The sequence below is a fragment of the Rana temporaria genome, chromosome 1, assembly GCF_905171775.1.
Source record: "Rana temporaria chromosome 1, aRanTem1.1, whole genome shotgun sequence".
Taxonomy (NCBI): domain Eukaryota; kingdom Metazoa; phylum Chordata; class Amphibia; order Anura; family Ranidae; genus Rana; species Rana temporaria.
In genome coordinates, this window is record NC_053489.1 from 184,865,611 (window position 1) to 184,893,112 (window position 27,502).

General features: G+C 45.3%; 1 protein-coding gene across 1 annotated transcript in view; it reads left to right on the forward strand.

Moving 5' to 3' along the window:
- The window catches only part of DNAH10 (dynein axonemal heavy chain 10), a 278,707-nt gene that overhangs the window by 43,023 nt on the left and 208,182 nt on the right, over positions 1-27,502 (forward strand). The window contains exons 9-11 of the mRNA XM_040347338.1: positions 4,720-4,914; positions 5,024-5,194; positions 15,544-15,720. Coding sequence (XP_040203272.1) covers positions 4,720-4,914; positions 5,024-5,194; positions 15,544-15,720 — 543 coding nt within the window. The remainder of the gene's footprint in view (positions 1-4,719; positions 4,915-5,023; positions 5,195-15,543; positions 15,721-27,502) is intronic.

A 27,502-nucleotide genomic window follows, 5' to 3' on the forward strand; every position in this document is an offset into this window, starting at 1 on the left:
GAAGGTACCCGTGGCATCATCCAGACCGGGCGGGATGGGACAGTGGTCCTTTCAGTCCTGCGCTCCCTCAGGCGCCGATCGATCTGGATGGTCAAGTTGATTAAAGCATCCAGGGTCCCAGGAACTCCTACCCGGGCCAGCTCATCTTTTATCGGTTCGGACAGGCCAAGGCGAAACTGGTAGCAGAGAGCCGAGTCATTCCAGGTTGTGTCAGAACACCATTTGCGGAATTCGGACACATAGTCCTCTGCGGGTCTGCGACCCTGTTGTAGAGCATGTAATGCAGCTTCCGCAGTGGCGGTCTGATGCGGGTCCTCATAAAGCAGAGACATAGCCTGGAAGAAGGCTGTTAAGCTGTCAAGTGATTCATCCTTGTTCTCCATGAGGCGATGAGCCCAGGTTTGCGGTTCGCCAGACAGTAGCGAAACGACGAAGCCCACCTTAGTGGCTTCCAGGGAGAAAGTCCGGGGTTGGAGAGCGAAGTATAAGTCGCAAGCGTTGCGGAAGGCTCGGAATTTGCTACGTTCTCCTGCAAACCTCTCGGGCATGGGAACTTTAGGTTCAGGTGGCAGCATTATTACTGATGGCGAAGCGGATGCCCCTGAAGTCGCAGAGGCTGTGGCAGGAGTGGACAAGGCTTGGACCCGATTTTCCAGACGTGTATAACCTTCTTGCAGGGTTCGGACGGCCTGGGTTAGTCCTTCCAAATGGCGGCAGAGTTCCTGCATCGGATCCACTCCCTGCGCGGGCTCGGACATGGCTGTCCGGTACTGTCACGTACCTTAAGGGAGAGCCCGACGTGCAGGAAGTGGCTGCTGTTGCTCCTCTGATCCCGGACCCCTGGTAGAGTAGACAGGGGGAGCGGGAATGCAGAGTCGCACAAGCGCCAGGGATGACGCTGGTGCAGGGGCCAGATGGAGCTTCTGCAAAGTCTGAGGAAGTCTCTGAAGGGCAGGTGCAGGCCGGTAGGTAGCAGCCTGGATGCAGGAACACTGGAACAGCAGGTAAGCCGGAAAGGAAGGTATTCGGAGAGTCTGGCCGCAGCAGGTCCCAGAAGACTGAACAGGGTCCCAGAAGACTGAAGAAGCAGGAGCAGCCGGACTGGTAAGCAGGAGAGGCCCAGGTAACAGAGAGGTCGACTAGCCGGGTCGGCAACAGGCGGTCAGCGGAGTACCAGGGATCAGGCAGGAGGATGGTCAGAACAAGCCGAGGTCAGGGCAGGCGGAAGACAGGAACAACAAAGACAAGCCGGGTATCAGGATCTGGATCAAGCAGGAGTAGTTGGTACAGGTACAGGTACAGGTGGTCTCAGGAAACGCTGCAGACCGGACAGCAAGGGGCCAGGCTCCCAGGACACTTTAAATAGGTTTGTTTTGGCGCCAGATGGATGCCTGCACGTGCCCGTGCGCCGTTACCGCCGATGCGCGCTCCCGCGCGCCGTTACCGCCGGTGCGCGCGTGCACGAGCGCGATGCCGCGATTGCGCGCGCATTGCGCGTGCCGGTGCGCCGCTAGCGCCCTCTGGTGGCCGAGGTAATTCATGACACTACCATACAAAACATCCTTCCCAAAACATTTTACTTCATAGACATGACACTATGGTATATTATGCATAGTGTCAATACCAGCTACGTGTTTATGGTTTCTAACAGATACAATCAACTAACACATGTTAGCTACCATTTTATATATGGACCCCTATGTGTGGTTAATCCATTTGTAATGTTTTGAACATGCTTTATAGGAGTTTTTAAACTTTTATACAGTTCTACTACCATACTGGAGCCCACAAGGACATTTCAGTTACAGTGTTACAAACTTCACAAACCCTTTTACATGCAAAGAAACCTTTTAAGCTAGTTTTATTATGGTGGATTTTTGAATCATTAGCAATACAATGAAACAACCTGTCTCTAAAACTGGGTGCCCTTCTAAAGAAGAATTTTGATTTGCTCATGGAGAATTTCACACTATGAATTACTACTGACCTCATCAGGTTTTTTTGGTTTAAATTTTCATGATCTAGTTCTAGTTTTAAAGATTTGGTGCCCTGCTCTTTTTTAAACCTACTACTCTGGTATGGGGTAAAAAGAAAATATATAACATATTTTTGTTGGAAATAACTTTAGCTGGCCATATTTAACAACTGATTTTGCAATAGTATCACTCTTTAATGTTAAGTTGAAATTTAACTTAAATAGGACACTGGTCCCACACACTCCAGACCTATTGCTGCTAAGCAGTGCCACTTGCCAGTGCCCACCAGTGCCACCTATCAATGCCCATCAGTGCTGCCAACCAGTGCCCATCAGTGCCACCTATCAGTGCTGCCCATCAGTGTCACCTACCAGTGCCTATCAGTGCCCTTCAGTTTCGCCCATCAGTGCCCATCCATGCCCACCAGTGTCGCCACATTAGTGCCACCCATCAGTGCCCATCAATACAGCCTATCAGTGCAGCCTCATCAGTGCACATCAATGAAGAAGAAAAATTACCCTTTTTGCTACGTTTTATCATTTATAATTTTTAACAAACAAACTATACGTATAAAGTATAATCTTCGAAAGTCTTTTTTTTTTTTACTTTACATCTTTATATTTCAAACAATCATTGAACCCTCCCCCCCTCTACATTTTGCATGTACAAAAGCTAAAATAAAGTATAGAACCTGTGCATAGTGACCTTCTCAGATGTCTATTTCTGAAATAGGTCCTTCTTCCTCCCTTTCAACCTCCATTAATTTTGACTCTAAGACCACTCCCATCCTCACCAAACTTCACACCTTTTAGAATATAGTAATATTAAAGCTGTTTATGTAAAATTAGCAACAATATCATCACATGTGGGTACCCCTATTATAGGAAAAGTATCAATTTGATTGATTTAATAACCTGGACAACTTTAAGGGTGGCTTAATTCATATGTACAGTCCAGCTGCCTGAAACATAAGAACTAGGGGCCAGATCCACAGCCAGCCGCCGTAACTTAAAAATTCCCATTTAAGTTACACTGCCGGAAAATTTCTACCTAAGTGCCCGATCCACAAAGCACTTACCTAGAAATTTTCGGCTGTGTAACTTAAATCCGGCCGGCGCAAGGCGTTCCTATTCAAATGGGGCGAGTCCCATTTAAATTAGGCACGCTCCCGCGCCAGACGTACTGCGCATGCTCCCGATGTCATTTTCCCGACGTGCTTTGCGCGGTTTTACGTTACGCAGAGTTTTGTGAATCGCACCGGGTAAAAAAAGTTGCGTCGAAAAAAAAAAAAAAAAAAAATTAAAAAAAAAAACAGCGTCGCGAGAAAGAAGGGTCTACTTTTACAAGGTGTAAACAGTTTACACTTTGTAAAAGCAGCCCTAATTTTACACATGCAACTTAAAACTTACGGAGTAAAAACGAAGCTGAAAAGCTTTGTGGATCTCCGTAAGTGCTAATTTGCATACCCGAAGCTGCATTTCGACTCGAAATGCCCCCAGCGGCGGATGCGGTACTGCATCCTAAGATCCGGCAGTGTAAGTCCCTTACACATGTCGGATCTTCTGCCTATCTATTGGAAACTGATTCTGTGGATCAGTTCCAAAGATAGAAACAGGGATACGCAGGCGGAACAGCAGATCCGCCTGCGTATCTCTTTTGAGGATCTGGCCCTAGGGGGCAGATTCACAGAGCAAGTACGCCGGCGTATCTACTGATACGCCGGCATACTTTCAAATTACCCGCGTCGTATCTTTAGTTTGAATCCTCAAACCAAGATACGACGGTATCTGGGTAAGATCCGACAGGCGTACGGCTTCGTACGCCTTCGGATCTTAGATGCAATACTTCGGCGCCCGCTGGGTGGAGTTCGCTCCATTTTCCGCGTCGGGTATGCAAATTAGCGATTTACGACGATCCACGAACGTACGCGCGGCCGTCGCATTTTCTAACGTCGTCTGTAGTCGGCTTTTTCCGGCGTATAGTTAACGCTGGTATTTTGCGGCGTAGAGATAGACTTGCCATGTTAAGTATGGCCGTTGTTCCCGCGTCAAAATTTGAAATGTATTTATTTTTTTGCGTAAGTCGTCTGTGAATAGGGATGGACGTAACTCACGTCTAAGTTCAAAAAATGACGTCCTAGCGACGTCATTTAGCGCAATGCACGGCGGGAAATTTCAAAACGGAGCATGCGCAGTTCAATTGGCGCGGGGACGCGCTTCATTTAAATGAATCACGCCCCCTAATTGCCGATTTGAATTCCGCCACCAGAAATACACTACGCCGCCGTAACTTGCGGCGCGAACTCGCTGAGGATTCGAATATATGCCAGGTAAGGTACGGCGGCGTAGTGTATGTGCATTTGCCCCTAGATGTCCACTCCGAGAAACTACAGCATTATGCTTAGAAAAACAATCTTATTCATGCATGAAAAGAAATGATCGTTATTGGCAGCTATTCTCATGGGAGAATAATGAAAATTGAGGCATAGTTTTAATTTGCCTAATTGATGTTCCCTACACCAGCAGGTAGGTAGGGTCATAAACATTAAATTAAAAACAGAAGAGGAAATAATATGAAAGTGGTTATAAAATTCAGAAATTTAAATTTTTCTCTGGCAGACTCTGCCTGAGAGCCAAACATCGGTTTTCCCTCCAACAACTATTATGGCATAGAGATAAATGGGTTTACAGGATATGTTAATGTAAAAATATGGTCATATGTTTTTTCCTTTTCCCACACACAGGTTTTAGAAGAGTTCTACAACATTTTTGGTGCAGAGCTAAAAGCAGTGACTGGTGATCCCAATCGTATAGATGACGTCTTGAACAGAGTTGATGGTCTTATCGAACCAATGGAAAACTTAACATTTGATCCTTTCAGTATCACACATTCCCACCAGTGGAAGCTTGTTATGGATGACTTTAAAAATGAAGTCCAGGTATGTGAATTCTCTTTTGTAGAGAACGTTATAAGCTGAATTAAAATAAAATTTCATGGAAATACTGCTTTGTCAAGATCCGATGCTGACATGTCACCTTTATGTACAGGCTATTGAAGGTGAAGCCATCAGCTTCATTGATGAATCATTCAAAACACTTCGTTCAGCTGAAGCGGCTTTTGACATGTTACTAAAATTTAAACACATCCGGTCACGAGAAGCCATCAACAAGCAGATGATGATGAAATTTAATGCTATCCTGGAGCAGTATTGTAAAGAGGTATGATATCTTCCATGCCATAACAAATGATTCCTTTAATCGTAAAGGTTTCCATATGTGCTACATGCTGCATATATTAGCTAACTATACAGTTGTCACATACAATTTTGGCACTTGTGCAAGGCTATACCAACAATCCTAAAAATACAGAGATGGGCAAATAAAATCCGTCTGACATGATTTACATCTTGTGAAGGTATGACTTCTTAAGAGAAGCATTTGCCACTTCCTTAAAAAATTTTTAAATGACAATCCTAACAGTCACAATTTTGTAAAACAAAAGGCTAGACTTTTGTAATGCAAAATTAGCAATGAGATGTGTCTATGGGTATATTGCACTACCCCATAACTTTGTCATAAAGAGTGATCACTTTTCAATAAAAATATATTTATATTTATTTTATAAATATTTGTTTAATAAAGAAAAAAACGGTATACTTGATAGGTATACAATTTGAAGACTATCAGATTGTCCTCAATGTATTTTATGTACAGATCTGAAGCCTTATTCACTCATTACCCACACTGGAAATGTTGGGAATTCTCTCCATATGGGGGGCACAGACAAAAACGTATTTTAAGTAGTGCGGGAAAGGGTTAGAACTAATCACAATGTTTTAATGCTTTAGTATATGAGATATAATATAAAAAAATGATTGCTGTACCACAACAACAACATAGAAAATTGTATTAATTTAGAAAAAGGTAAATTGTCTGAAAACCCCTAAAACACCCTGAATATTAAGCTTCTAAGTGGTTAGACAAAAACCATTATACTGAATAGTCCTAAACATAACTACTGCAGTTATTCTGTAGCTTGACAGTCAGTCTCAATGATTCAAACTGCTCAAAAGGCACAAACTTTAACTAAAGTTTTTGGCAGTACTAAGGAACCCCATTGAATATAATCCAAAATAATTTTTACATCATCTACTTGCTGCAGGCATTGCAGCATAATCATCACAACTTGAAAGTATTGGAAAGTACATTTAAACTGCTACAGAATAAACATATACATCTTTTGTTGTATGAGACAAGAAAAGCATAATAATGAGGCAGACTGTCAGAGTTTTTATTCATCAGATACAGATGTACTGCCTGCGGTCATATTATGTAAAGTCACAAAGGCATCCAATCATGAAAGTAAAGAAGAAATGTCCTATCACTGCTCAGAAAGCAACTACACATCAAGTATTGATATACCCGGTATATGTCAGCAACATTCAGTTTTGATCAAATTCCGTAAAAACACGAGGTACAAATTTAGTCAAAACAAGGTAAAACTCACATTATATATATATATATATATATATATATATATATATATATATATATATATATATATATTGTATAAAAACATATATAGAGAGAGAGAGAGAGAGAGAGACAGATGCATCTCATAAAATTAGAATATCATCCAAAAGTTCATTTATTTCAGTAATTAATCAGTAAAAAGTGAAACTCATATATTTTATATAGATGCGTTACACACAGAGTGGTATATTTCAAGCATTTCTTGCTTTTAATTTTAATTTTGATGATTACAGCTAGAGAAAACCAAAATTCTGTATCTTATAAAATTAGAATAGTACATAAGACCAATAAAAAAAAGGATTTTTAATACAGAAATGTTGGCTTACTGAAAAGTAGGACCATGCACAGTATAGTATGCACTCAATACTTGGTCAGGGCTCCTTTTTCATGAATTAATGCATCAATGCGGCGTGGCATGGAGACGATCAGCCTGTGTAACTGCTGAGGTGTTATGGAAGTCCAGGTTGCTTTGATAGCGTCTTTCAGCTCATCTGCGTTGTTGGGTCTGTTGTCTCTCATCTTTCTCTTGACAATACCCCACATCGGCAAACGCAGCATGTTTTTGCAGCACCAATGCGGCTCAGCATGGTGCAATTCAAAATAGGATTAGGGACATCTTTTTCTGCATGTAAACCAGCCCATTGAAATTAATACGCTGCCTACACGCACAACGCAGGTTGCAATATTGTAAACGTTACCTCAGATCCTTTGAATCACAATCCCATCAATACATCAGTATTCTCAGTTCCCCCTGCACATCACTGCCCCTTCAAATGAGCCTCCCCCTTCACATTCCTGTCCTCAGCCCCCACTTGTTATCACCCCCTTCCTCCTTCACATTCCTTTCCTAGCTCCCCTTCATATCACCTACCTACTCCATTACATTCCAGTCCTCAGCCCCCTTTCATACAGTCAGACAAAAAATAATTTCTCTTCCGTTCATAGACGAACACAGCATCCTTTGACAGTAGGGTTATATCCGCTTCACTTTAGGAGAGTTTAGGCAGAAAAAAAGCACTTTAAGTGTTAACAACACATTCCTCAGTGCAGCTCCTCCCAGGGGGCATGGCCCCCCGGGTATAACCCACACCCTGCTCTAGTAGCCTCAGTTTTTTTCTGCCTAACGACAGGAGAGGCAGGCACTCTGGAGTTCCTGTACTCTGGAGATTTTTTTCTTGCGATTTTCTTGCTTTTTATTATTTTGTTCCTGCATTTTTGAATCCTGTGATTCTTCTGTCAACAGCCGACTGGGTGACAGGCTGGGTCTTGACTCTCGTAGTCCCCCCATGTTCGGCCATCGAGCGTGTGCCGTCCCTCAGCTCAGCTCTGGGTCGTCCACGACAGGCCCCATTGCTCCAGGGGTGGCCGGGGAACTACATGTTCCAGGACACACATATGACTGGTCTCTATGGCTTTGTCACAGTGTGTCTGGTCGACAGCCATGCCGTTAGTGGACGTTGGTTCTGTCTGGGATACCTCCAGCCGGTGGTCGCAGGACAGGTAAGTAGTGGCCCCTTGCTCAGGTAAGGTGGTATGGCTGGTGTTTTCTCTGGGGAGGTCGACTGAGGGTCCGCCCTGCTTTCCTCTCTCCCCTTCCTCTCCCTCCTTCCCCTGACTGGGTAGCGGCTGTGAAGGGGGGCCTCCTGGGTTTTCTTTATTACTGCCGGGGCCCGTGTGTTGTTGGGGGACTGTGTTGTTACTCTGGGGGGTGCTGCTGTGTGCTGCTGTGTTGTATGAGGTGATTTTTACCTCAGACGGCGGCCATCTTGGAAATCTCTTGGTCTCTTGTGACAGTTTTAGTGCTGTGAAACGCTGTGATTCTTCCCTGAGGTGACAGACACAGCACAGCCAGCACATCAGAGCACACCTCAGGTTTTCAGCTCTCTCTGCAGCTGGGTGGGGTGGTGAGTCCCTGGGAGGCCTCTGCTTCTATTTTTGCAGCCAGGAGGTGACCAGTGGGTTGTTCTGTCTTGCAGTACACAGCGGTGGGGCAATATGGAACCTGAACCTGGTGTTTCTGCCCCAGCAATGCCTGAGTTATTCCCCTGCTCCTGCCGCATCTGTTGAGGCAATGTCGGCTGTACTTGAGGCGTTTCTTGCCAGGTTTGAAGCAGCTGGTGCTCAGTAGGGGGGTACAAAATGCCCCCTCCCTGAGCCTGCTTCTGGGGATGTCTCTGTCAATGTAGGCTTAACCCACACGGACTGTGAGGATGACTCTGCCTCAGGGTCAGTAAATGATAGAATTTGTTGGAGCTCTTATTCTGCGGTGCGTGATACTCATAAACTTGAGGATTTGGCGGGAGCACCAGTTGTGCCGGTCCCTTTTGGGTTCCGCAAGCCACCCAGCACCGCAAAAAAGTATTTCCCTGTGCTCCTTATTTGGTGCATTTGCTATGTGAGGATGGGACACGCCACAAAAAGTTTTTTCTGTTTCTAAAAAACTTTGCGGTCCGTTATCCCTTTGAGGAGGACTTAAAATAAAAATAAAAAAATAAATTGGGTCTCTCCTCCGTCAGCGAACCCTCCTGTGTCCAGACTGAGTAAGGCCACCACATTGCCTGTGGTGGGGGCTCCTGCTTTTACGGACCCCACTGATAGGAGAGTGGAGGCTGTGGCCCGCTCTATGTTCACAGTTGTGGGTTCGGCTGTGAGACCGGTTGTGGCCGGGTCTCTGGTGTCGCAGACACTGACTGAACGGGCAAAGTTGTTAGTAGAGTAGCAGGATGCTTCCGAGACCTGCAAGGACCTGGCTGAACAATTGGTTCAGGGTCTAACATTTGTCTGTGAGTCGGCCCTGGATACGCTTCCCTTGCTTTCCAGAGCCTCCACCTATGCGGTGGTACTACGCCGCCTTGTGTGGCTGAAATGCTGGTCTGCGGACCGATCCTCCAAGAAGGCCTTGGTGGATTTGCCCTTTAAGGGTGAGCGGCTTTTTGGGGCGTCCCTGGATGACATCATTAAGGATGCCACAGGTGGTAAGAGCACACTGCTCCCACAGTCTGGGGAGGGCAAGGAGCCTCGTCGTAGGCAAGGGCCCTCTTTTACTACCCCAAAGCGTTTTTTTCGTACGCCCTGTGATGCAGGAAAAAGTTTGCAAGGTGCTAAGGCGCCCGCTGCATGGCAGAAGCACCCCTGGTTCCGCAAGCCTAACAAGCCTGCGGACAAACCTGGTTGCGCATGAAGGTCTGCCCCCGCCCGGGTCTCGGGTGGGGGGCTGGCTTCGCGAATTCACGGTTCGGTGGAGGTCTCTCCTCTCCAACCGTTGGGTTTGCGAAGTAGTTTCCTCGGGGTACAAGATAGAGTTTCTCTCTTGTCCACCAAACAGATTTTTTCCTTCCAGCCTCCAGTTTCCTCCGGTTCGCCGGCAGGCTCTATCAGGGGCTGTCCAGGATTTTCTGGTCAGGGGAGTGATTGTGCCAGTTCCCTCGATGGAACGGTTTCAGGGGTTTTACTCCAATCTGTTTGTAGCCCCCAAAAAGGAGGGGTCCGTCCAATCCTGGACCTCAAGGCCCTCAATTGCTTTGTCAAAGTGCAAAAATTCAGGATGGAGTCGATTCGCTCGGTAATAGCAGCGCTCCATCAGGGGGACTTCATGGCATCCTTGGATATCATGGACGCATACCTGCATGTTCCCGTATGCACAAGGCACCAGAGGTTCTGCGCTTTGCGATCTGGGAGGACCACTTTCAATTTGTGGCCCTCCCGTTCGGCCTGGCCTAGGCACCACGGGTTTTCACCACGGTGCTCGCTGAGACAGCGAGGGATCGCTATCGTGGGATATCTGGACGACCTTCTCCTGAGCGCTTCCTCAGGCTCAGAATTAGAAGAGGATGTGTCTATCACGTGTCAGACTCTCCAAGAGTTTGGCTGGCTTCTGAATATTCAGAAGTCAGTGTTGGTTCCGTCTCTGCGTCTGGAATACCTAGGGCTAGTCCTGGATTCCGCGGACGCGAGAGTTTTTCTCCAAACGGAGAAACTTCAGACTCTTCAATCTGCGGTGCAGCAGTTGTTGACCCAGAAGTAGTCGTCTCTTTGATTCTGCATGAGGGTTCTGGGTCTGATGGTGGCCTCTTTCGAGGCAGTTCCTTATGCCCAATTCCACACCAGGGAACTACAGAAGGAGATTCTGTCACATTGGGACAGGCTCCCATCTTCTCTGGATTCCCAGATTCAGTTGAGTCAACTGGTCAAGTCTCCCCTGGTGTGGTGGCTGACGTCTCCGGTGCTTCGGGCCGGGAAGTCATTTCTGCCATGTCACTGGACAGTGGTCGCGACGGATGCCAGCCTCTCCGGCTGGGGGGGGGCACCCAGTCAGCCCAGGGGCGCTGGACTCAGGAGGAGTCTCGCCTGCCGATCAATGTACTGGAGCTCCGAGCACTCAAGCTGTGCCTTGCCGGGTGGTCCCTGGAGCTGCAGGGCCGGCCGGTCAGGATCCGGTCCGACAACGCCAGGGCCGTGGCGTAAGTCAATCATCAGGGAGGCACACGAAGCTCGGCTGCAGCGCTGGAAGTAGCGCACACCCTTCGGTGGGCCGAAAGGTCCGTTCCGGCTCTATCGGTCGTGTACATTCCGGGTGTTCAGAATTGGCAAGCCGACTACTTAAGTCGCCAATCAGTGGACCGAGGAGAATGGTCACTTCACCCGGAAGTGTTTCGGGGTCTGTGCAAAAAGTGGGGCACTCCAGACGTGGACCTTCTAGCGTCCCGTCTCAACTGGAAGGTGCCACGGTTCGTGGCCAGGTCGAAGGACCAGTGGGCGGACGCGTCAGACGCGTTGGTGGTTCCTTGGGGTCACTATCGACTGATTTATGCCTTCCCTCCTCTGAAGCTTTTTTTCCGTGCCTGCTGCGCACAGTGGAAGCCGAAGGGATTCCAACAATCCTGATCGCCCCAGACTGGCCGCGCCGCTCCTGGTATGCGGACCTGGTGCGTCTGCCTCTGAGAACAGATCTTCTGTCGCAGGGTCCGATCTTTCACCCTGCTTTACAGTCGCTGGCCTTAACGGTGTGGCTGTTGAGAGCCAGGTACTGATGGACCGAGGCCTGTTAGGCTCGGTGGTCTCTACCATGCTGCGTGCACGGAAGTCTACCTCACGTAGGATTTACCATCGTACGTGGAAGGCCTACATCTCTATGTGTGAGGAGATGAAGTGGCACCCTCGTTCATACGTGGTTTTTAGGATTCTGCTGTTTTTTACAGCGGGGAGTGGATCTGGCTCTCGCCTTGAGTACGGTTAAGACCCGGTACACACGAGCAAACATGTACGATGAAAGCGGTCCGTCGGACCGTTTTCACCGTACATGCCTGCCAGGGGGCTTCTGTACGATGGTTGTACTAACCATCGTACAGAACTCCGCGCGTAAACACTACGCGGGGCGTGTCCGCGTCGTCGCCGCGATGATGACGCGGCGATGACGCGCCGACGTGGGCGGGCCTGCCATTTAAAGGCTTCCACGCATGCGTCGAAGTCATTCGACGCATGCGAGGGACGGCGGGCGCTCGGACATGTACGGTAGGTCTGTACTGACGACCGTACATGTCCGAGCGGGCAGGATTCCAGCGGACGGTTTTAAACCACGTCCAGGAATATTTGTCTGCTGGGAAAAGGCCCGGCGGGCAAATGTTTGCTGGAATTCGGCTCGCTCGCGCCTACACACGACCGAACATGTATGCTGAAACTGGCCCGCGGACCAGTTTCAGCATACATGTTTGGTCGTGTGTACGGGGCCTATGAGTCAGATTTCGGCTCTGGCCGTTTACTTTCAGCGACCCTTGGCGGCGCACTCCTTGGTGCGTACGTTTGTACAGGGGGTCCGACATGTGGCTCCTCCGGTGCGCCATCCACTACCCCCATGGGACTTGAATTTAGTCCTTTCGGTGCTTCAGGATGCTCCCTTTGGGGGCATCCGAAAGACTCTGTCACAAAAGGTGTTTTTTCTGGTAGCGATGACCTCGATCAGACGAGTATCTGAACTGGCGGCCTTGTCTTGCAAGGCTCCCTATTTGGTCATCCATAAGGATAAGGTGGTGCTGCGGCCGCATCCGTCTTTTCTCCCGAAAGTGGTTTCGGCTTTCCACATTAATGAGGACATTGTTCTTCCATCCTTATGTCCTCAGCCGATAAACCAGAAGGAGGCCACTTTACTTTCCCTGGATGTGGTTCGGGCCCTACGGGTGTACTTCTCTGCTACGGCTCCGTTCCGGAAGTCGGACTCACTGTTCGTGTCGGTGGCTGGTCCCAGAATAGGTCTGGCAGTCTCGTTGGCCACCATTTCTAGGTGGATACGACGGATTGTGCTTCAGACCAATGCCTTGAAGGGGCGTGCGCCCCCCTTTCGGGTTACGGCGCATTCGACCAGGGCGATCGGTGCCTCTTGGACTTTCCAGCATCAATCCTCTGTGTTAAAGGGGTGTAAGACAGCGACCTGGTCGTCGATCCACACTTTTTCAAAGTTTTACAAGGTGGATGTGTGTGCATCTTCTGATGCCTCCTTCGGCCGCAGGTGTTACAGGTGGCAGTTTATGGTTGGAGTTTCTCCGTTGAGCAACTCCGGTTTTGTTTGGGGTGTAACCTGGTTTGCTGTGTTATTTTCCCACCCCTCGAAATTTTTTGACACTGCTTGGGGACGTCCCTACTGTCAAAGGATGCTGTGTCCGTCTATGAACGGAAGAGAAAATAGGATTTTTGTACTCACCGTAAAATCCATTTCTCTGAGTTCATAGACGGACACAGCACCCACCCCTCCTTTGTTTGTACTGCTTGTTACGAACTGAGGCTACTAGAGCAGGGTGTGGGTTATACCCGGGGGGCCATGCCCCTCGGGAGGAGCTGCACTGAGGAATGTGTTGTTAACACTTAAAGTGCTTTTTTTCTGCCTAAACTCTCCTAAAGGGAAGCGGATATGACCCTACTGTCAAAGGATGCTGTGTCCGTCTATGAACTCAGAGACATGGATTTTACAGTGAGTACAAAAATCCTATTATTCCCCCTGGGTGGGACTTTACAAGCCAAACAGTATTGGTAAAAAAATAATCTTTAATGGGGCAAGGCATAAAAAATGGCACTAGGTAAAAGCACACAGGCGCACCTAGGTGCATATAAAAGTAACAAATGTACAAGATACAAAAACAATGCCACCAAAAACAGTACATGTGCCAAGGATGGCAAAAAAAGAGGAAAACAAAACAGAAAAGAACTCTCCTAGTGGGTGATGTAAGTGTGCCCGACGCGTTTCTGGTTAACAAACCGTCATCAGGGGCCACGGGAGCAGAGCAGTGCAAGTTGTAGTTCAAACCACGAGGTGGACTAGGTGTGGATCCCCTTAGATTAGTTTAAGTTCAATCCGAGAGTTAAGTGGGGGTGGAGTAGCGTCCGAGCATCCCTCCTTGCCAGGGCAGGACCTGCCGGTATTTAGCCAGCCGAATAGTGTCCTGCCCAGTTCCAAGAACTTGTCCTTTATCCAATTCCCCTTTGAGGTCTAAATAGACCTAAGACACTCAGATGGGTCCAGTGGTGGACTGTGGCATTATCCCAGCAGAGTAGGTGCCTGGCAAAAGGACGAGTTCTTGGAACTGGGCAGGACACTATTCGGCTGCACCTAGGTGCGCATTGTGTGCTTTTATCTAGTGCCATTTTGTATGCCTTGTCTCATTAAAGATAATTTTTTTACCAACACTGCGTTTGGCTTGTAAAGTCCCACCCAGGGGGAATATTCTTTTTTGTCATATGTTAACCAGGGATGTGGCCAATACTACAGTCATTGGGTCTATGAGTACCTCTTCCTCTACTTTCATACAGTCAGTGGTGGCCACTCTTACAGGGCGCAGGGGTGCCGCCTCCCTAATCCATTCGCCAGGCCCCTAATCTACATGCAGGGCACTGGACGCATGGATTTTAATAGGGTTTTTTTTTTTTGAAGCACATGATTAGAGCCTGAGGCTGTAATTGGCTTGGCCCAGAGTCCACCCAGTTGTGTGACATTAGCAAATTAATATTCGTTAATGTCTTCCTGTTTCTCCTCCTGGCCAATCAGGAAGAGGGAGACCTGAGACCCAATTGTCCGCGAGTCCTGATTGGCCAGGAGAAGAAGCGACCGCTGGGACTCAGGAGGAGACGCAGGGAGCAGAGCAATGCGGTGATCGAGCACTGGGGGGGGAAGCGGCGACCGAGCGAGCACCGGGGGGCCCTTGGCAGCTCAAAATTGAGCACCAGCCGCCTCCTTCACATTTCTGTCCTTAGCCCTTCTTGAAAAGTTAACCTGGCAGCTCCCACCCTCGTCCAGAACTGTCTTGCCTCCAGATGGCAGCTTGTGGAGATGTCAGCGGTGACAACAGGGGGGAGAACTGGCTCCTAAATGACAGGACTGTGGCGCACTAGGTGGGACAGTTTCTCGGTCCGGACGCAGACCGCAGTCCGCCATTTAGTGATGCTTGACCTACAATATATCTGCAGAATGAACACTCCAACAATCTGTTTCATTATACTTTATTTTGTTCGTCTAAAATAACATAAAATGTATATGTTTATTTAGTAGCAGTTTACATGTAATTACCAACACTTTCAAGTTGTGATGATGAATATACTGCATTGCCAAAAGCTTCACTTAAAGTTCATGCCTTTTGAACAGTTTTATTGACTGAGATTGGCTATCAAGTTTTAGAGTCACTAGATTGGATATGATTGGAACCAATGGGTCTAATGGTTTTCGTCTGGCCGCTTAGGGTGTTTTATGTTTGTAGCCTTCTTTTTAGGTGTTTTAATACAACAACAAACAGGAGCATAGCAACATGCTATTAAATGTATATGTTTGTTTTTTGTTTGACCAGGGGGGATATCCCTATTGATACTCTGTGCCATGGATACTGTATTCAAATGGAGTTTTTAAACTTTTTTGTTTTTATACTTTAATCCTTTTAATTTTGCTGATTTTGATTTCAGGATTTTTTTATTTGTCACAACTGATTAAACGAGAATGAGAACAAAATTTAACATTATAGTTTATCTCACAGAGTTAGTCTTTTTATTTTGCTTTGCAGGTGGATATAGTGAACAATCTATTTGTGAAAAACCAGGATAATCCTCCTCTGTACAAAAATCATCCTCCAGTGGCTGGATCTATATATTGGGAGAAATCACTTTTCCACCGAATCAAGCATACAATCATCAGATTCCTGGAAATGGAAGAAATGTTATCTTCAGAGCATGGAAAGATGGTAAGATTTTCATGTTCACATACACTAATAAGAAGGGTTATTTTAAATGGAAAGCTCTTATAATGGTGCCCTAAATTGGACCTTTCATTCAGAATTTTAAAATCTCCCATGAAAATTGGGCAATTGCTGAAATGCAATTTTCTTCATCGTCCATTGGGGGACACAAGAATGTAGTAATTCATAGACATTTGTCTTATACAGCCTCCTTCAGAAGGCTTGGACACTAGCAAACAAAAAAACATTCAGCCTGACCCTGTGTAACCTCGCCTACAACCATAATGCCTCACATTTTTGCTAGTATCCTATGATTCTTTTTGCTAAGCATGGCTTTAGCATCCTATTGCCTTTTTTTTTTTTCACTAAACTTAAGCTACTCGGGTGCATTTTTCTTCAGTGATTTCAATGAAGACTTCAAAAACACTGCTAGACCTAGTCACTACACAGCAGCTTTTTGGATCGGTGTATCCTCAACAACAGGCTTGGAAGCCATACCTGGACTGAAGACTGCAGTGTTATCCTGAAATGTAATCTTCGGGTACTGGGCTCTGCATTGTGGCCCTTTCTAGACCTCTATGTACTGTGTTAGCAGCAGAACACTCTCCAGTTCCAGAGCCATGCCACAGACAAACTCTGGTGTGACCCAGGTTTAAATAAAATATAGATTGTAGTTGGAACTTCGCTTTAAGATATATTGGCCTTTGAATGTTGTATGTGGACCCCAAAATTTTGAGGGTTGGCCATTTCCAAAGCACTCTCCAGGTTCAGCCCCATGGCAGAGCCTCTGTTGTGTCTCTCAGAGGACTGAAATATTGAGAAAAAACAGCCTGGCTTAAGCACTGGGAGCTACCTCACAGCTAGTACCAGCGCTCCATTTTAAAATTCCTGCCACCTCCATGTTACTGTGGTACCGGTTAAGGCTGAAAGAACTGATCGCTTCATCCACTATGTGATGTGCACTACATGTTTTTTTTTCTTCCCCTTTTTTAAGGTTTAGAGAGGACAGTCACTCTGCAGTGGGTAAACTCAGCCCATACTTTCATGTTGTTGATAGGAATGATTTCTTGACATCCTTAGAAGGGCCGGATGTCTGCAACATAGATCTAGTGACCCTATATTACTATAGGGTTGTCCTCAATAGAGTCTAATACAGCTCCGAAGTGTGTAGGCAACGTCGTCTTTTAAAATTAAGTTTGAAAAACGTTTTCCAAGACAAAAAACGACTGTGTGTACGCGGCATTATGCCCCGTACACACAATCACTTTTTGTGATGAAAAAAAATGACATTTTTAAAAACGTCATTTAAAATGATCGTGTGTGGGCTTCACGTCGTTTTTTGTCTTCTGAAAAAAGACAAAAAAAAAATTCAAACATGCTTCAATTTTTTATGTCATTTTTTAAAATGTAATTTTTTGTGTCGTAAAAAATGATCGTGTGTGGGCAAAAACTACGTTTTAAACCCGCACATGCCCAGAAGCAAGTTATGAGACGGGAGGTAAAACTACCATTCATAATGGAGTAAGCACATTCATTACGCTGTAACAGACAAAAAAGCACAAATCGTCTTTTACTAACAAGTAACCAGCTAAAAGCAGCCTCAAGGCGAATAGAACTTCCCCTTTAGAGTGCCGTCGCTTTGTTCATCATTTTTCAAAAACGATGGTGTGTGGACAACATCATTTTTAATGAAGTTGGAAAAATTTATTTTCTCTTTCGTTCATAGACGGACAGAGCCTTCATTGACCTTAGGGTTATGCGTCTTCCTACCAGGAGATTTAGGCAGAATTCTACAGCACTTAAGGTGTTAAAAACGTTCCTTCATGCCGCTCCTCCCAGGGGGCGTGGCTCCCCAGGCATAACCCACACCCTGCTTTAGCAGCCTCAGTTTGTTTTCTGCCTAACGACAGGAGGTCAAGGCTCTCTCTGGAGTCCCTGGACTCTGGAGTTTTTTTCTGGCGATTTTTCTCGCTTTTTTATTATTTTGTTCCTGCATTTTTAATCCTGCGATTCTTCTATCAACAGCCGACTGGGTGACAGGCTGGGTCCTCGACCCTTGTAGTCCCCCCATGTTCGGCCTTCGAGCGTGTGCCGGCCCTCAGCTCAGCTTTGGGACGTCCACGACAGGCCCCATTGCTCCAGGGGCGGCCGGGGAACTTCGGTTCTAGGGCACACATATGACCGGTCTCTATGGCTTTGTCACAGTGTGTCTGGCCGACAGCCATGCCGTTTACGGACGTTGGTTCTGTCTGGGATACCTCCAGCCGGGTAGTCGCAGGACGGGTAAGTAGTGGCCCCTTACTCAGGTAAGTGGTCTGGCTGGTGTTTTCCCTGGGGAGGTCGACTGAGGGTCCGCCCTGCTTTCCTCTCTCCCCTTCCTCTCCCTTCTTCCCCTGACTGGGTAGTGGCTGTGAAGGGGGGCCTCCTGGGTTTTCTTTATTACCACCGGGGCCCGTGTGTTGTTGGGGGACTGTGTATGTTACTCTGGGGGGTGCTGCTGTGTTCTATGAGTTGATTTTTACCTCAGACAGCGGCCATCTTGGAAATCTCCTTGGTAACGCTGTGATCACCACCTTTGACCGGTACATTAAAGCCAACATTGTGCCGAGACGTCTCAGGTGGGATGTACCCCCCAATGATGGTCTATGCGACCAGGAGTCAATTGACGAATGGTTTAGGTTTTTCAACCTTAAAGGGATGGAGCTTCTACATCTTTTATTGAAGAGGAAGCAAAAGAAGCTTCGCAAGATAGATGCTACACTAGCCACTTTGAAAACACAATTAGATACACATAAAGATACGGCAGAATTTACACGATTAACTACCCAATTAAACAAAGACCTAGTGATCAAGGATACGGAAGTCAAATTGAGAAAAAGTAAAAAATATACCAGAGACATCACTGATTACAAAAACGATGTAGTCTTTAAGTGGCAAAATAAGGCTAAACCACTGGAACCCACGGATCCCAGTTCCACCTTTTCCACACCAGAAAGGGGAGTCCCACCTCAAATAAGGCCACAGATGAATCCTATCCCACCACTTTTGGGAATAGACAATAGAGATAGGAGAGAAGAAAGATCAAGGGATGACTACCCTAGAAACCAATATGGTGACGAAAGGAATGGATACCCAAGAAATATCTCCCCTCGTACCCCTTGGAGGCAACCACAACCGAATGGATATACACCACAACAAGGCTGGAAAAAACCCAAAAGAAAAAATAAAAACAAAAAACCATATAACAATTGGAACAAAACAAACCCAGGAGTAAGGGACGACAGAGAACCACCTGATGTACCCTACTACCAAACTAGAAGTCCTGTGTATCCCAGTGGATACTATAACAACAGAGAACACAGAGGGGATTACCATTATGGAGATCAGCCATATAGGAGGACTCCAAATCATAGGCACGAACCACCACCCCAAATGAGGCCTAGGGAAAGAAGTCCGATACATACTAACAATTACTATGCCCCTTTGAGGGATTTGCGTGATACCCATAGAGATGGAAGACGAGATTTAGATCTTCGTCAAGAACAAGGATACAATTATCCATCGGCTTTTTTAGATCGAGGAACAGTATATCATCCTCCAAGGAGACAGGAAGAATCGAAACAAAAAAGTCCCACAAGAAAAGAGGCTGCAGAGCAGGGAAGAGAAAACAGAAGAAGAGACTAATAGGGGAAGGGATCTTCAACCTCACTGACACACCACTTACAGCTGAAGAAATTGCAGTACTGGACAAAGGTTTGAAGTATGCACCAGTGAGGAATTTGGATAAATTCCAAACTTACATCGGCATACAAAAATATGTTCGCAAATTAAATATTAAAAAGTATATGCTAGAGAAACCCTGTGTGACCCAGACCTGCGATAATCAACAAGTGGTGCATAGTCATCTGAGGAATAGGTCTACCTTTAACCCCAAATTAAAAGATGGGAAACATATTGAGGTTTTTAAACAAATGGTAACTGAAGAAATTAAGAACCTGAATCTCAAAAAAGTGGAAGAACCTATTTCCATAAAAACTGGCATTAGCAGACTCACAAAAAGAAAAAATCTCGTAATAAGACCTTCGGATAAGGGAGGAGGGATCGTCATCCAAACAACTGAACAATATCATACTGGAATGATGAAATTATTAGAGGATTCTGATACATATAGTGTACTATCTAAAAATCCCATCCATAAATGGAAAAAGGATCTAGAACAGGTAGTCCAACTAGGCACTAGGAAGAATATCCTAGATAAAAGGGAGGCGAAATATCTTGTCCCAGAAGCCTGTAGGACGCCTATTATTTACGCACTGCCTAAAATACACAAGGATCCACTAACCCCACCTTTCCGCCCGATAGTGAACGGGATTGAATCTATTACTGCCAGACTTGGCCAATATATTGATCGATATCTGCAATCGGCCGTGCAGAAAACTCGTGCGTATCTGAAAGATACAAAAGAGATGCTGAAACTCCTGGATGGTACAGATATTGATGGTCCACTTCTGATGGCGACAGCAGACGTATCCTCTTTGTATACGATCATTCCCCACCATCTGGCATGTGATGCTACAAAGTGGGGCCTCCGTAAATACACTAAGCTCCCATGCCTCCAGAGGAAATATTTGATCAAGTGTCTGGACTTCTGTCTGAAACACAGTCACTTTTGGTACGGGAACAAGTATTACTCACAACGAACTGGGGTTGCTATGGGGGCCAAGTTCGCACCTAGCGTAGCAGGACTTTTCATGTCCAAATGGGAAGAAGAGGTCGTCTTTCAAGATCCCCCATCAGATCTTCTATTGTACAAGAGGTACATAGACGATATTTTCGTTCTATGGAAAGGCGATTGCCAGTCGCTCATATCGTTTTTTGAGAAACTAAACGATAACTATGTCAATATTGTTCTGACTTGGCAAATCGAAGAGAAAGTGATACCATTCTTAGACTTGGAAATCAGCCGGACGAACAATACGTTCAGCACGAGAACATTTTTTAAAAACGTTGACCGTAATAGCTACCTCCCCATCACCAGCTGCCACCACAAGAATTGGCTGTTTAACATACCCAAAGGGCAGCTGGTACGGCTAAGGCGGAACTGCACGACCATTGAGGAATTTCAGACCCAGGCCAACAAAATAGGCGATAGGTTTATAGAGAAGGGATATGAAGGAACATTTATCCAAGACAAAATAAGAGAAGTAACTGAGTTACAAAGAAGTCAACTTCTCGAAACCCGTAGGCCTGCTAGCAGGAAAGACCAGGTTCCCATTATTTTAGAGTTTAATGTACAGCATAAAAAAATAGAGAAGATCATTCTACGCCACTGGCATATTCTAAAATCAGATTCGGGTCTAAAGGAGATATTGCCCAATAAACCAAGGTTTATATACACACGTGCGCCTACTTTGCGCGACCAACTGGTCAAAAATGTGATTGACCCCCCGAAAAAAGCATTCTCCTTCTTCACGGGAAAAGGGTTTTATCCCTGTAAGAGATGCTATTCATGCACTCATACCCGTATACCCAACCTGAAAGTAACCAAGTTTCAGTCCAATAGTAATGGGAGTCAATATGAGGTCAAAGAATTCATTGGGTGCCACACTGAAGGTGCAGTCTACTGTTTGGAGTGCAGCTGCGGCCTCCAATACATTGGGCGCACCAAAAGGCTCTTGAGAATCCGCATTAAAGAGCACGTTAAAAATATTGAAAGCGGTTTCCCAAAACACAGTGTATCCCGCCATTTCGCCGAAGTACATCAGAAAGATCCTACACACTTAAGGTTTTGGGGGATAGTGCCCTACTCCCGGCCTTGGCGTGGCGGCCACAAAGTCAGAACACTGAGCCAAATAGAGTCGAAGTACATATTCTCCATGGACACTTTTGCACCCAAAGGTTTAAATATAGAATTTGACCTCAATTGTTTTCTCAGTGACTTTTAGTTTTACTTTGCAGATGGTCTCTCTTACTATATATGTTACAGATGACATTTGGCTGTACGTCATATGTTGTGGTACATCATGCCCCATTTTTTCGATACGGTCTCTTTTCTTCTGTTATCTGAGGATGTCCCCCTTATAGCTTCCATGTCTTCCAAACTAATTTTTAATTTTTAATTTATTTTTAAAAATTATATCATATAATTTGTTTAAATATTGGCCTATGTAACAGAGTTACCATTACCATACAACCAGTGAATGTTGCTTCATTATTCATATGTATGGCCATTTACCCACTGGCACATGAATTCCACATGCCCCATCTCTTTTCACTTCCCTATCACGCCACTAGGTCCCCCTAGCTAGGCCCCCCGCTTTGAGCTTAGTCGCTGACTGCACATGCAGTTCTTGTCCCTTTCTCAATTCTGAGAAAGAGTAGAATATCATAAATCTAACTGAGTCGCACTGTCACTGTATCACCCGTATCCATGCAGCATTTGTGCTACATGAATACATACCTCACATCACATAAAGCTAGAATCGATACGCCCGACACCCCTTGACATACCCTCATGTCTGAGTATATTTACACTTGACATTATTATGGTCACCTTTCTCTAAGCTGGCTATCTGGCACATATGTATTTTTGAAGATGTTTCACTTAGGGAGATATTCTCTACATCCCCATTCCCTTCCGCCCCTTCCTTTGCTTTACCCACCACCTTTTCCCTTCTAATTAGCTCAAATATCCCCTTATATACTCCTTTTTGTATATTAATAGAATATAGACTTGGGCCATATATATATATTTTTCAATATGTTTCACTGTTTTTACCACGGCCCCACACAGTATCAGGATATGTCGCTTTTATAGCCTCAGCCCCTCCTCTGTGCTTTTATGTTCTTTTATATTTCCCTATATTGGTTTGTCCATCGTGACATTCCATTGCTGGTCCGATCGCATGAGACGCCTTTTGTGCGTTTTGCATGATCTGTACCCCCGTTCTCTGATTTGTCCACGGGCGCGGCTTGCACTACACAGCACGGCGCGATTAGAACACAGGCAGCGTAGTCATTCTCTATGAGCTCCGACAAAATGGCCGCCGGGTGCTCATTAACACAGACTATAAATGTCTGTCTATGTGTCCCCTACATCATCCCCTGATGAAGTCACGTGATCGTGACGATACGCGTCGGGATTGGTAGGCAGGACACACCACAACATCTGACGAACGGACATACGAGTTCGCCGCTCGTAAGGATTGTTGCAGAGTTCCCGCATTGATATGTGAGTTTTAACTGTTGCTTTTAATAAAATCGGTTTACATTGCTGACTGGGCTATACTATGGGTATGTTTCTTTCACCCCTTTTCACATTGCAAACGCCACCTGAGCGCTCCATCTGAGCTAATGAGAGAGGGATAGGAGTTACCATAAGCCCACAGCAGCTGAGACAGTGTCACACACTGAGAAACCCTGGGGAGACCAAAACAGCCAGCATCTGAACCCTGAGAATTAGTGGAAAGAAGCAGAGGAAAGATAGAGGGACCGACGAGTGCGGTACTCGTGGATATGAGTCTGAGATCTCTCACTCACATGTGAGTGCATTCCCATTCGCCAAGATCCCATTTGCTAATATCTTTTTTGTGACGGTATTTCACCATCAGCCTCTTTTTGTCTTTTTACTTTGTTTTTTCATGTTAAACATCGGATGGAGATTTACATGTGTTATTTGTGGATTGTAACCATCTAGACCAGTTTGACCTGGACATATTGTGGTCAACTCGAGGTGAGCAGCTGGGTTCACCAAAGGTGTTTACATATAACTTTGGTGTTGGCTCAACTATCCTATTTTCACCTATATTACGGATCTAAGGGTCTCATATATATTTCCTTCAGGACTGTTTTCCGTGTACTTTTCGTATTTTCATTTTTTGATTGCATTTTTTATTTTTACACAATACCTGCACCGCTGGAGATTAGGATTTATCTCCGTTTGGAGCACATTAATGCACGGCAGGACTGCACTGGATCTGGACCTTCTTAGAGTGCAGACTTGTTCATTAAGGACTGTCCTTGTATTGGCCTCACTGTTATATGTTTTATAATATTGTTCTCACTAAATAATATTTTCACCAGTCACTCATAAATATTACTGTCCATTACATACTCCCTGTCCCACACCTTACAGCGCAAGTATTGCAATTTAATCTTTCTGTTTCACTTTAGTCTATCGAGGTAGACTTTTATATTTGCAGCAGTATTTTTAGTTTGTCCCCCTCCTTTCACTTTTCAGACAGCGCAGGAGTTTACTCTATCTACATTTTATTTACCTTGCTTTATCACTCCAGCAGCAGTCATGGATCTCTTCACCTTTGTTGAACAGCGAGAAGTCGACTTAGACCTTGTGTTCAACGATGAAGACCCCCCCCCCAAAGACCCCAGCAATGTCCAACACTTGATACGCAAGTTGGGACATGGTCTGGAAAAGAAGATCAATACTTGGTGGGACATCACCACCTTTGACCGGTACATTAAAGCCAACATTGTGCCGAGACGTCTCAGGTGGGATGTACCCCCCAATGATGGTCTATGCGACCAGGAGTCAATTGACGAATGGTTTAGGTTTTTCAACCTTAAAGGGATGGAGCTTCTACATCTTTTATTGAAGAGGAAGCAAAAGAAGCTTCGCAAGATAGATGCTACACTAGCCACTTTGAAAACACAATTAGATACACATAAAGATACGGCAGAATTTACACGATTAACTACCCAATTAAACAAAGACCTAGTGATCAAGGATACGGAAGTCAAATTGAGAAAAAGTAAAAAATATACCAGAGACATCACTGATTACAAAAACGATGTAGTCTTTAAGTGGCAAAATAAGGCTAAACCACTGGAACCCACGGATCCCAGTTCCACCTTTTCCACACCAGAAAGGGGAGTCCCACCTCAAATAAGGCCACAGATGAATCCTATCCCACCACTTTTGGGAATAGACAATAGAGATAGGAGAGAAGAAAGATCAAGGGATGACTACCCTAGAAACCAATATGGTGACGAAAGGAATGGATACCCAAGAAATATCTCCCCTCGCACCCCTTGGAGGCAACCACAACCGAATGGATATACACCACAACAAGGCTGGAAAAAACCCAAAAGAAAAAATAAAAACAAAAAACCATATAACAATTGGAACAAAACAAACCCAGGAGTAAGGGACGACAGAGAACCACCTGATGTACCCTACTACCAAACTAGAAGTCCTGTGTATCCCAGTGGATACTATAACAACAGAGAACACAGAGGGGATTACCATTATGGAGATCAGCCATATAGGAGGACTCCAAATCATAGGCACGAACCACCACCCCAAATGAGGCCTAGGGAAAGAAGTCCGATACATACTAACAATTACTATGCCCCTTTGAGGGATTTGCGTGATACCCATAGAGATGGAAGACGAGATTTAGATCTTCGTCAAGAACAAGGATACAATTATCCATCGGCTTTTTTAGATCGAGGAACAGTATATCATCCTCCAAGGAGACAGGAAGAATCGAAACAAAAAAGTCCCACAAGAAAAGAGGCTGCAGAGCAGGGAAGAGAAAACAGAAGAAGAGACTAATAGGGGAAGGGATCTTCAACCTCACTGACACACCACTTACAGCTGAAGAAATTGCAGTACTGGACAAAGGTTTGAAGTATGCACCAGTGAGGAATTTGGATAAATTCCAAACTTACATCGGCATACAAAAATATGTTCGCAAATTAAATATTAAAAAGTATATGCTAGAGAAACCCTGTGTGACCCAGACCTGCGATAATCAACAAGTGGTGCATAGTCATCTGAGGAATAGGTCTACCTTTAACCCCAAATTAAAAGATGGGAAACATATTGAGGTTTTTAAACAAATGGTAACTGAAGAAATTAAGAACCTGAATCTCAAAAAAGTGGAAGAACCTATTTCCATAAAAACTGGCATTAGCAGACTCACAAAAAGAAAAAATCTCGTAATAAGACCTTCGGATAAGGGAGGAGGGATCGTCATCCAAACAACTGAACAATATCATACTGGAATGATGAAATTATTAGAGGATTCTGATACATATAGTGTACTATCTAAAAATCCCATCCATAAATGGAAAAAGGATCTAGAACAGGTAGTCCAACTAGGCACTAGGAAGAATATCCTAGATAAAAGGGAGGCGAAATATCTTGTCCCAGAAGCCTGTAGGACGCCTATTATTTACGCACTGCCTAAAATACACAAGGATCCACTAACCCCACCTTTCCGCCCGATAGTGAACGGGATTGAATCTATTACTGCCAGACTTGGCCAATATATTGATCGATATCTGCAATCGGCCGTGCAGAAAACTCGTGCGTATCTGAAAGATACAAAAGAGATGCTGAAACTCCTGGATGGTACAGATATTGATGGTCCACTTCTGATGGCGACACCAGACGTATCCTCTTTGTATACGATCATTCCCCACCATCTGGCATGTGATGCTACAAAGTGGGGCCTCCGTAAATACACTAAGCTCCCATGCCTCCAGAGGAAATATTTGATCAAGTGTCTGGACTTCTGTCTGAAACACAGTCACTTTTGGTACGGGAACAAGTATTACTCACAACGAACTGGGGTTGCTATGGGGGCCAAGTTCGCACCTAGCGTAGCAGGACTTTTCATGTCCAAATGGGAAGAAGAGGTCGTCTTTCAAGATCCCCCATCAGATCTTCTATTGTACAAGAGGTACATAGACAATATTTTCGTTCTATGGAAAGGCGATTGCCAGTCGCTCATATCGTTTTTTGAGAAACTAAACGATAACTATGTCAATATTGTTCTGACTTGGCAAATCGAAGAGAAAGTGATACCATTCTTAGACTTGGAAATCAGCCGGACGAACAATACGTTCAGCACGAGAACATTTTTTAAAAACGTTGACCGTAATAGCTACCTCCCCATCACCAGCTGCCACCACAAGAATTGGCTGTTTAACATACCCAAAGGGCAGCTGGTACGGCTAAGGCGGAACTGCACGACCATTGAGGAATTTCAGACCCAGGCCAACAAAATAGGCGATAGGTTTATAGAGAAGGGATATGAAGGAACATTTATCCAAGACAAAATAAGAGAAGTAACTGAGTTACAAAGAAGTCAACTTCTCGAAACCCGTAGGCCTGCTAGCAGAAAGACCAGGTTCCCATTATTTTAGAGTTTAATGTACAGCATAAAAAAATAGAGAAGATCATTCTACGCCACTGGCATATTCTAAAATCAGATTCGGGTCTAAAGGAGATATTGCCCAATAAACCAAGGTTTATATACACACGTGCGCCTACTTTGCGCGACCAACTGGTCAAAAATGTGATTGACCCCCCCGAAAAAAGCATTCTCCTTCTTCACGGGAAAAGGGTTTTATCCCTGTAAGAGATGCTATTCATGCACTCATACCCGTATACCCAACCTGAAAGTAACCAAGTTTCAGTCCAATAGTAATGGGAGTCAATATGAGGTCAAAGAATTCATTGGGTGCCACACTGAAGGTGCAGTCTACTGTTTGGAGTGCAGCTGCGGCCTCCAATACATTGGGCGCACCAAAAGGCTCTTGAGAATCCGCATTAAAGAGCACGTTAAAAATATTGAAAGCGGTTTCCCAAAACACAGTGTTATCCCGCCATTTCGCCAAAGTACATCAGAAAGATCCTACACACTTAAGGTTTTGGGGGATAGTGCCCTACTCCCGGCCTTGGCGTGGCGGCCACAAAGTCAGAACACTGAGCCAAATAGAGTCGAAGTACATATTCTCCATGGACACTTTTGCACCCAAA